Here is a 12372-nt window from a genome sequence, read left to right as displayed (position 1 = left end):
TTTAGGGACCGGCCATTTATTAAGATGGGTGGCGGAGGGATTTAGGGGAGGGTCACCAAAAAACATGACAGTCTAAGGGAGAATCATAAAAAAAATACATGTATTTGAGGATTGTCATGAAGAAATGGACATTTTATAATAAAATATAAAGTGCTTTAGCATTTTGTCTTTTCAGGGAGGGTTAACAATAAAATGTACAAGGCCATGGGGTCAGGGTCACCCAAAATTATGCATTGGGTGAGATTAATTATTTTCAGTACGTTAGAAGACATCATCATGATCATCATAGTTCTAGGGATTATCCTCAGTAACAAATTTTGTATGTTTTGAGAGCAGGATGTTGACTAAGTCATACTCCCTTGGTCCAAGAAATAATTCCACAGCTTCCAAACACGTTTGTATGAAAAACAAAAGCATGATATTAAAACTCTCAAAATCAAATTACATACACCTTCTTGCCTTCAAAAATTAAAGTTTGATTTATTCTGTTCATGAAACAAATTGTAGCAACATTTTGAATGACGAGGACATGGTAACTTTCAAATTGTCACCAGGGCCCCGTTCCACAAAGTGATCTTAACTCTAAGTTGATCGTAACTCCCATTCTTTAACACTGACTTACAACAATCGTAGCGCTAAGATCGCTTTGTGGAACGGGGCCCTGGACAGTTAACATTAGCATGCATCTACATTCCTAAAGCATTGTACATACCCCAATACAGACGCTTTTTCATTGTCATTGCTGAATATTCCAAATCACACAAAGAAATTCTGGTAATGTCCAACAAATTCTGCCACAAAATTTGCCCCTTGCAATATCATCAACAATCACTGTCATCCCATTGTTAGTCAGATCCATGTAACTCAGAAACCCTGAGATCCACAGTCAACAGTGGGCCTGTACTCAGTCAATCCAGACCCAATTCATGATGCATAACAGTATGTAAATCCTGGAGTCCCCCCCCCCCTCATTTGGCTGGGAGAAAGAAACACACATGTTGCTAATGGAGGACGGGCTTCAGTGAAACGAGTGGCTGGACCACAATAACCCCATTCACAAACTGACTCCAGATTTCATAACAGCTGAGTAATAAGGATGGTGGAACAGTTGGAGCATGAACATTGCATGGGAAAATGTGGCAATCAGTTCAGGAACACTTGTAACACAAGCAGTCCTTGTGTTGGGTCACCCCCCCCCCGACCCCCATCAGCAACAAACAAGCTGACTCTCTATATATAGGTTAATTTCAAGCAAAGGGAAATGAAACTCGAAAGTGATGTCATCTGTCATGGACACTGACACAACTGCTGAGTTTCTCGACACTAAATACCTACATGCATGTTCCCTTGTAAATCTAAAAGTTCATGTCCACACACGAAAAAGAGGAAAATGTGATAGTCCTATTATCCACATGGGACACCACTTAATACTGGTTTTGGACAAAAAAAAAGAATTTTCCATTATAAAAACCCCACACAATTTCACTATTTAAAAAAAAAACAGAGCCTGTTGCCTATCAGCACCAACCTTTAAAAGTTCATTGCATTATAGGGGCAGGGGGTTTACCCAGGATTCCAAACTAAGTGCCCTATTGGAAGACAATTTGGAAAAAACAACAACATTATTTTGCTCAAAATTGCTCAGTGAAATATAAGTCACTTCTATAGAGCCAAAACATTTATAAGTTACTACTAACATTTTCAATTTGGGAATATAACTGACATTTGCTGCAGACTTGGGGCTGATTGTCGTCCTCTGAGCAGGTCTAGATAATTTCCTGGTATGAACTCCCCAAAAAGGAGTTACTTAACCATTTTCCAGGTGTAAATTAATCTTAAAACATTCAGCACTGTTGATTTTATCAACATGATCAATATGGTTATGACTTGACCTTGAACAAGGACATGTTTCACTGACTGCTTTCCTCGAAAACCAACCTTCAAAATTCATGCTAGTCCACTAAACTGAGACTACTAAATTGTGCTGGGGACAAGTAAAAATCAAGTGATGGTCATCCTCAGTGACGAGTAGCCCTTGAGAGCTATAATTTTGAACCATTTCCCAATGCTTCAATTTGCTACACATTGGATCTTTCTTAAACTGACAGAAAAAAAAAACGGTTAACACTTTTGTCTTGTTTAAACAGGACCAGCTACAATATCGGAGGACAAGTAAAGTAAGATTTACACCAGTACTCTAGTAAGCAACAAGGGTGCTTGGTATTACTGGTATATCAGTATACTGAGGTTCACTCTTTCCACGATACCCATCACAATCATTTTTTAATGCTCAGTATATTGGATGATTTAAAAATGCGAATTTATCATGTGTTGAAGGTTATACACTTGCCAAATACAGGGAGCGTGCATCCGTGCATATTTATTAAATGAGTATTCAGTATTTTAAAAAAATAATAATTTATTTTCGAGTTTTATGTGCAGAAAAAAATTACATTGTATCCCTTCAGCGAATTCAGGTATCAGTGAATGGGTGACAACAAACTTGGTTCAGTACAAATTTACTATAAAACATCACTGGACATGTTGATTTACTGTTTAAATTGTAATTCCTGTTCTGTTAGGCATAATGTGTTACATACAGAGATTGAGTTTACCGTGTGTATTTTCTCGTAAGCTAAGCCGGAAACAGCAGTCAGCTTTTCACAAGTTTTCTCCCAATCTACTTGCGATTCGGTTAAAACTACCCAATAATACTTATTTTATCAGGAATAATATACTCCAATATCATGTTATTTTAGTTGCAGCTTTTACTGTACATATTTACATAATAATATCCATAAGCGTTGCACTTTGGAACAGCTGATCGCTATCGCTGGATATTTCATACAATGGAACAAATTGACCAGTCACCGCCAAGGCGCCCACGCTCTCGTTCTTAAAAACTTTATGTTGACATATAATAGTCAAACTACAACAAATATGGCATTTATGATATATGTATCCATTATCTGTCAACTAAAGTTCGTTCAAGGCATCAATAGCGGTTATTGGACCATGGTTGCTGTAAATAATGGTGAGATGTGTGATTTACCGATCACATCACACACGATTTCGCCAAAATATTGAATGAAATTTAGAATAAAATAGATTACAATAACAAGTCCAGATATACAATGAAAAGGTTTTTATAACCAGGGCCAGGTGTTTTGTTACAAGGGGCTTTATCGTCACAAATGGCGGTCTTTTGAGCACAGAATATGTTCATAAAGTATGCCAGAGGCATTCTGCATTTGCGCAGCATTCCCTTGCAAACATTCGAAAACATCTAATTAACATTCAGGATACGAACAACTGTGTTGGGGATGTTATGTTAACCTTAGTAGATGAACAGGAGCAAGTAATGTCCGCACATGCATCAACTCAAGAAACTTTGAAAGATGACATGTCGATTGAACTTTTTACAATAACTTTTCATACGTTTGTGGATTTTGGGAGTCGCAGATATATTCACGTCAAAACGAAAACCACCGGTAAACTGTCTGCAAGTGCAACAGTTGAAGACCCCAAAACGGAACCAGCGAAGACAGCGTTCGATGTTCAGCTGGCAATGTCAAGAAAATACTGTCATCTTCCACAGGGGAGGTATACAAATTTGTCCAAAATTCGATAGTTGTTTGTCAAGAAAGATATTATTTTTACTTTGGTGCTACTTTGAAGTTTCTTTAAGACAGTGGCTTTGACACATTAATCACTTATCAGTGTTGTGATATCAGGAAAAAAACAGGTTGAGTTTTAATATTAATGTTTGTTTTATTTTTGTAACACTCTTATAGTATTTTAAGTGAATCACTCTAATGCAGCAGAACTTGTAGCAATATTATGTTCAATATGCTGTTGGCTCTATCATCATTTGGACATTCAGTTTGTGAAGTTTGTGCTGAGGAGAGACTGTGCTGCAAAATACACAATAATTTTTCATGGAGTCAAAAAATATTTCCCTCCTGTCCTACATCTTTGGTTGTAAAAATCTGTAATCTCCCCACAAAAAAAATGCATCTGGCTTTTTTTTTTTTTTTTTTTTTCTTTCCTCCAACCCTGGACTTTTGGGCTGAAAAATCTGTAATCCTAAAAATAAAAAAAGCCTGGCCCAGACAGTGTAATTACAAGATTCAGTACAGATTTGTTGACATGGTATTTCTGGTGATAAGTGCACACGGTAATATCTTTGCCTGGGGAAAAACATCACAATTCATTATGGTGTATAGTGCAATTTGTTTTTGTTCCATTTATGACCTTAAATTCGTACACTGGTGTTTCAAATTGCTTTTGAATTCAAAATTTAGAAATATACAATATATCATGATATGTATCACAATACGACCTTGTGCATTGTAAAATATTGTGATACATTTTTAACCTCCAACACCCATCCCAAATAAAAAATCACAAAAACATCCTAAGGCTGCTAAGTAACTGCCTCTAGGCAATAGCCATAAACTCCTCTTTATTGGCAGATTCATAACAGCATATATGATATATACTCACTGAGTCATGGGATGCTAGTCATAAAAACAGTCACAAATGATAGCAGCATTTGTCAACTAAATCAGAAAGTTCATGCAATAATTCCATCAGACACAGACATAAATCTAACCGCTTCAATGTTATTGCTGCATGCATAACCAGGGGTCCTCTGAGCAGATAAATCTTTGTGGGACAAGATCAAATTACTGATAGCACATGAAGTTTAAGACTGAATCTATTTCATCTTTCAGTATATTTTTTAACTGCTCCCTGTAACAGCAAATGGGTATTTTTTTCAGGATACTGACTGTGCTCTGTTATCAATTCATGTTGGCTGCATATGTCCTACTCCTACCATTCAAGGTAATGGCCACAGCTAAACTAATAGGACACACCATGCTATTATCTGGGAGGCCTGTTATTACCTTATCACTGCATTATCATACTTTCACATCATTTATCACAACATCCAAACTGGTTATGCATCCTTTTGAAGATTTATATTCTTTTCATAACAACCTCTGAATTTGGTTGTCATGTTTCTGAAAAATACACAAATGCAGGTGGATTCTTATCAAATGATGACAGATATCAAAGAACTTTGATAAGAAAGAATCAACTTGCTTACAATTACGGAACAAAAAGAATTTTTACAGCACTGTTTACATGGAGACCATGTCTCACACAGCACTGATTACATAGAGGCCATGTCTCACACAGCAGTGATTACATAGAGGCCAATGTCTCACACAGCACTGATTACATAGAGGCCATGTCTCACACAGCAGTGATTACATAGAGGCCAATGCCTCACACAGCAGTGATTACAAAGAGGCCATGTCTCACACAGCACTGATTACATAGAGGCCAATGTCTCACACAGCACTGATTACATAGAGGCCAATGTCTCACACAGCAGTGATTACATAGAGGCCATGTCTCACACAGCAGTGATTACATAGAGGCCAATGTCTCACGCAGCAGTGATTACAAAGAGGACATGTCTCACACAGCAGTGATTACATAGAGGCCAATGTCTCACACAGCACTGATTACATAGAGGCCATGTCTCACACAGCAGTGATTACATAGAGGCCAATGTCTCACACAGCACTGATAACATAGAGGCCAATGTCTCACACAGCACTGATTACATAGAGGCCATGTCTCACACAGCAGTGATTACATAGAGGCCAATGTCTCACACAGCACTGATTACATAGAGGCCATGTCTCCCACAGCAGTGATTACATAGAGGCCATTTACATAGAGGGTTTTACACGACACAGAAAAGTCTGTCCAGTACACAGAAATGTTTAGAATTGATGCTGACAAATACCCCGAGGGATGCACATCCATATTTATTGCACTTAATTCTTGACAAGAAATATGCAGGTCCTGTAATTAAAGTAATTATCAAATCTTACAGTACACTACACCAATTTATTACTTTAAAAGATCCTCATATATCCTCCAAGAACCCTCAAAATGAATTAGTGGGAGTTCCCTCGACCCCCAGCTTTGTAAGTCAATGTAAAACCCTGGATACACAGTTACGAAAGAAGTAATTCACAAAGCTATCTGGCTATGCAGCAGAAACTGTCATCTTGCATTGATAAGTGTTGACGGAGGAGGTTTTCAAGTGGGACCCCAGTGGACCTGAGTAACAGCAGTAAATAAAAACTGTCAGCAGTAAATAAAAACTGTCGTTATGACAGAAGACAACAGGGCTAAAAGTACTTTTCACTTATGGGGTGTTGATGATTCACAAATGTATTGGTCATGAATTTACTTGATACATTACACGATGACATCAGTGTTTGAAATAATTTTAAAACCCATAAATTTCGTCTGCCCATCTTCAACATGTTCAAAGATACCTCTCCCTATCAGACACCATAAATGTTTAAAAGTCATGAAAAATAAGAGACAAATTATGTCTTGATTCAGAAGAAATACTGCAAAAATTACTTGGGAATCTATGAGTCATAATAAAACTAAATATGTAAGCAGTCTTAAAATTATCTGCAAGACAGTCGGGCAGGTTCAGGAAAATTTCAAGCATCACGACAGAAAAGTTCCTAGCCACGGGCTGGCAGTTATTTCAGACATTGCATGACACATGACCCAACACGTCTACACATCATGAACAAGTACAGATTCACATCTTAATCTGTATTGATTTCAGTCTGCAACTATAGACACTAGTCCAAAGCCCGAGTCTAGTAAAATTCTGTTCGGTCTAGTGAGCTCAGCTAATAATATTCATATGATAACACTAAAATGTACTAAACATCATGCTAAAAGCCAAGTTTGTTTGGGCTATGCAAACGTTTTGGCACAGAACATGATATGAATATGATTCAAAAAGTAATATTCATGAAGTTTGCAATAAGCCAGCCCCGATTATAAATTGTAATTGCTTTCAAGCTGGAAATAGAAACTTCTGAAGGAAAATATTACAGCTACTCGAAGGAACAGATAAATTGGACATCATAATGTGATGATCACGGATTATGGCGAAAAAACAATAGTGATGGAGTGAGTTGTTCTTATCAACACTTTGAACAGTATTTCAGTTTGATCATGGCTTGTCAGTTTGATCAGGGAGGATTGTATGTTTGTTTGTTGTTTAACACCACACTCAGCAATATTTCAGCTATATGACGGCGGTCTGTAAATAATCGAGTCTGGGCCAGACAATCCATTGATTGATATCATGAGCATCGATCCACGCAATTGGGATCGATGACATGCATCAACCAAGTCAGCGAGCCTGACCACCCGATCATGGTAGTCACCTTCTACGGCAAGCATGGGTTGCTGAAGACCTATTCTACCCCGGAATCTTCACGGGTACCTATTATGAAGCTAAAGAGGGACTTATATTACCTCAACTGTATCATGACTCAAGCATCTTGAAATGTATTCTACTGTGAGTTAAGCTTGAAGTGAGACTTTGCGCTTATAATTTATGCTATATTTAAACCACATAGATATAGCTGAGTGTTGTTAATCACTCGTCACTTGTTCCAGTAATGATGTAAAGAGCAGCCTCTGTTTCCAATACATGCTGGGGTGTATATATAAGATCAGTCCAGTTTATGTTAGTTCGCTTTTGTTGTAACATATAACTGACAGATAAACAACAGTAAACAACTTGTTCAGCTGTTTGACTTTAACAGTGTCTGTTTAGGCCTTGCTTAACTGGACCCATGAAGATCCAGGGTAGAATAGGTCTTCAGCAACCCATGCTTGCCGTAAAAGGCGACTATGCTTGTCGTAAGAGGCGACTAACGGGATCGGGTGGTCAGGCTCGCTGACTTGGTTGAAGCATGTCATCAATCCGAAATGTGTGGATTGATGCGGATGATATCAATCCCTGGATTGTCTGGTCCAGACTGGATTATTTACAGACCGCTGTCATATAGCTGGAATATTGCTGAGTGCGGCGTAAAACAACAACCCAACCAACCAACCTTGCTTATCTGACAAGTGAGCTATCACTGCTTCTGTAAACAGCAGTTACATAATGTGCAGGATGTGTCTGTGTTCTTAACGTGCTGCACCCAGATTCAATTATTTGTTTTCAGAAGCAGTTTCCAGAAATTTGCTGGTTTTACTGAACAGCACTACCATATGTTACTAAAGAACCCCCTTACCACACGGCTAGCAATTAATATTTACTGTAGCCTAGTGGTTAAAGTGTTTGCTCGTCATGCCAGAGACACAGGTTCGACTCCCCACATGGGAACAATATGTGAAGTACATTTCTGGCATCCACTGCCATGATATTGCTGGAATTAATTGCTGAAGGCAACGTAAAACAACAATCACTCACTCATTACGTTCATTAGTTTGCTAGACTAACATCTAGTCTCTGAAATTAACATACCTTACAAAAAACAACAGTTGTTAAAGTATCTTAATAAAAATATAATAAAAAGGAGCCCAGAGACTCTCTTCATTTTCAGCCTGATACTGCAGTATTCTAGACTTGCCAAACATTATAGACTTGCATGGGCTGCATTGGATATATTTGTATCAGGGTCTGTATGACAGACTACTAGTTTGCATAAACAATTTGCTACAGAGCTGCCACCATAACCTAACAGTAATAGTTGTTTTCCACAAGGAAGGGTCACTTTTAAAAGTCTTTCTGCAATTTTACTGGTCTGGGAAAAGCAGACTTTTGATCCCTGTACATAGCTGCAAGTTTCAAGTACATCTTATGAAAGAAGCAAACCATGGCTGAACATGTTCATCCTGTTTACAACCCACAGTGTACTGAACAACTTTCTTACCGTTATCGGACATCTTGTTCTTCCCCCTGAAAGATGCAAACAGAACTTTCATCTTTTTAGTTTTTCTCTCAGAACTTTTAACATCTTTGCCACTTTCCTTCCCGGTGCGAGTGCAAGTTCCTGGAGTTTCCACATTCTCCATTCGCCTCTTCTTACTAACGTCACATTGGACAGAATTAGGCCTGTCGTCGACACAGGCCTTAAATTTCCTTTTCATTTTGATGCTTGCACTCTCTACGTCCATGTCTGTGGATTTCTTAGTCATATTTTCACAATATGTATTGGCTGAAGTGCTTTCATTTGTGAAGTTTTTCAAAGAAGGTTCTTGCTTGTCAGCTGATGTTGAAGTACAGTTGTCATGACAGTGGTGTGTCTGCTCATCTTCATGCCTGGCATCACCAACTTTATGTGTCTCACACTCATCGTCTGCCTCACACTCATCGTCTGCCTCACACTCATTGTTCACAACATCTGTGGAAACATGTTCAACTTCACTGGAAATGTTTTCACCATCTGTTGGCACATTTTCACCATGTATTGGACAAATTTCACCATCTATTGGAGAGTCTTCACCATCTTTTGGACAGATTTCACCATCAACTGGACAGATTTCACCATCTACTGGACAGATTTCATCATCTATGGGACACATTTCACCATCTACTGGACAAATTTCACTATCCGTAGGTACATTTTCACCACCCATTGGACACATTTCACCATCTACTGGATCAATTTTACAATCATTTAGTACATTTTCACAATCCATTGGAGCGATTGCACCATCTAATAGTACATTTTCACTATCTATTGGCACATTTTCACCATCATTTTGAAAGTCTTCACCATCCTTGTAGTTATCTTCCTCATCCTCTGGCAAGTTTTCATCAGTCTTCAGAATGTTTTCACCATCCTCATGAAGGTTTTCATCATCTTTTGCCATGTTTTCACTGGGCATGGAGAAGTGTTCAATATCACTACCACCTTCACCACAATCACTACAAATGTGGTCACCAAAACTGGAAAGGTTTTCACAGGAATTATTTCCAAATAATCCAGTCATACAGTTTCCTGAAGAGGTGCCCGCTTCATCTTCTACACTCTCTCCATCAATTTCACTTATTACGACCTCAACTTCGGACAAATCAGGACCAATATGACTGACTTTGTATGCACTCATCACTCTGGATTCACACTGGACACATGGAGTATGGTACTGCAGTAACTGCACTGCTGGACTTGCTATCAAGGATGGCCACCACACTCTACACTGCTGTGATGGAAGTGCTGATGCTGAAGTCAAGTCTACCTTAATCACTGTCACCTAACAACAATAATCTGCAGACTGTAACATGTTTTGTGAATGGAACAGTGCAGCTGGTGTGACAACAATCAGGCTTTTCTCTACAAGAGGAACCAGCTTACCACATTGGTACTTAGTACTCTTACTCTGGAATCAAGTGGACATCGGGCAGCTTGTTGACCAATGCAGGTGTGTCCAGTAGCAATGCTTGCCAATATAACACTGTCCTGTCTCCCACACTGTCAAGTCAACAAATGACTTTCATGAACCGGCTCTCACCTCATATATCCAAATCAGAAAAAACAAATAATCCCCAAAACACGTCAACAGACAATAAACCAAATGTGGCTGTTATCTATGTTCGTGTGCCTACCTCAACACCATTTCTACAAAACTGAGGTCATAACAATGACCATACTGCAATTGTAAACATCACAATATGATTTATAACTTTCACCGGTTATCCAACTTAATAGCATTAAACTGAAACTTATGCAGCACTTGTCATCGCTCAGTTAAAGAAAAGACCTCATTATAAGGCATGTTTGAGTTTATCATCTGACCAGCGATCTAGGCCAACTATAATGATACACTTTAACAAATTCAAACAATCATCCTGAGATAATAATCATAATATGTTTTCTATGATGTATTTGTGAGTGTCTCCCATACTTGGTGTTATAGTGAGGAAAGGTCATGACTGTTGCGTGACCTGTGAGGTGGTGGTTACATAATCGTTTATGTCAAGGAAGAAGGACATGCAAGGTAAAATATACTAATCACCAGGAACTATTAATGTTGCTTATCTGTAACGGTGGATAGTCAGCTTGTGCATTCTGCAATTGTCTGGCAATAGTAGCATTTCCTTAAAAAGATGCACACCTTAAACATGTTAAAGCAACTCTGCCACGTCAGGGACATTCGGTAGTTGCACACACAAACATATTTGCATGCACGGATGTGAATACTTGCACAGACTATAATAGAACCTGCGATTGGGTCCTAGAGGCCCGGTTTAGTCTGTCGCTCAGACCCAAGAGAATAAATTCAAATAAAATACTCAAGTCTAGAAAGCTTTGGCAAAAATGAAAACTCAAGTCTAGAATGCTCTGGCAAGTCTAGATTGAAGCAGCTCTAAATTAAGCATTGTTCTGCTCTCTATTAAGAGTTTATTTATTCTTTTGAATATATATATATTTTGTAGATGTAACTTATTTCTGGGACTAAATGTCAGCCTAGTCCTGGAGTAACAGAGCTTGAAACTGGGATCCCCTTAATCATCCAAAGATTTATCTAGACCGGCTAAGAGGCTGATATTCAGCCCTAAGACTACAGCAAATATCATTAAGAATTCCAAAATTGGAATAACCAAAAAAATCCAAAAAAAAATCCTTTTCATAATACTTCTAACTTATATTTCACTGATAACAGGACAATAAATAGTAAGAGATTTTATTGTTTAGCTTTATAATATTGCATTGAATGCAATCACAAATTATAATAATAAAATATCTCTTAATTCAATAAAACTTAAAAAACAAAGTTACAATTTCCCCCTTAGTTTGCCTGCCCACTTAGTTTAAATTCCCAGACAAAACCCTGATCGTGTAACTCTAGAAGTCTAAACACTCGGGTAACCTGATCATGACAAGGACCCCTTAATTGCAGAATTAATTTTCATGCCCTTTAAGGCCTCAGTGAGTAACATTTCAGCTTTATTATGGAGGACTGTACACATTTGAGTCTGGACCAGACAAAACAGTAACTTCTTTCAGTGGCATTTAGAAGTTGGTGTGATGATAAAGACAAGTTCTATGGATGAACAACTTCTTTATTACAATTAGTGCGATGTTTCAGATCCTAACACCTTTATCAAGCAAGTGATGGATAGTGCTGACTGACTGACTGATATAGGAGATTTAACGTGCGCTTTCCGACTGTAGCATATTTCGCACACGGGCCATTTAGTGTATTGCGAAAAGGGTGAAAGTGGTGTGTGCAACCCAAGAGGGGGCTTTTAGGGGTTGCTTATATTGAATTTTTGGAATTTTAAATTTGGAATAAATGCCGAAGTGGGTGGAGGAGGGAACTAAGGGAGCCGGGTGAGGTGGGTGTTTGTATGTTTATTGGATTTTGGATTGGTAGATTAATAAGTTTTTAGATGCGCTTAATTAGATCTGTTTTGATTAGGTATACGCCTAGGGCCTTGAAGTTTTCTAGTTTATTTTGAGGGTTTAGTATTTCATCTAGAGTAGGAGCCTTATTTAGATTGAGGGTGGT

The 12372-nt window shown here is 38.2% G+C and overlaps 1 protein-coding gene across 3 annotated transcripts in view; it reads right to left on the bottom strand.

Annotated features, from left to right (window-relative positions):
- LOC124131699 (potassium channel subfamily T member 2-like) overlaps positions 1–11920 on the bottom strand; it is a 67817-nt gene extending 55897 nt beyond the window's left edge. For 2 of the 3 annotated variants that reach the window (XM_046495150.2, XM_048393886.1), the window contains exon 1: positions 8790–11920. In XM_046495150.2, coding sequence (XP_046351106.2) covers positions 8790–9969 — 1180 coding nt within the window. In that variant the 5' untranslated portion in view covers positions 9970–11920. The remainder of the gene's footprint in view (positions 1–8789) is intronic. The other variant, XM_046495153.2, reaches the window with a different exon arrangement.
- Between the last annotated feature and the right edge of the window lie 452 nt (positions 11921–12372).

This window comes from Haliotis rufescens, unplaced genomic scaffold (assembly GCF_023055435.1).
Source record: "Haliotis rufescens isolate VD_foot unplaced genomic scaffold, xgHalRufe1.0.p SCAF_1, whole genome shotgun sequence".
NCBI classification, from domain to species: Eukaryota; Metazoa; Mollusca; class Gastropoda; order Lepetellida; family Haliotidae; genus Haliotis; species Haliotis rufescens.
This window is presented reverse-complemented; position numbering and strand designations above follow the sequence as displayed.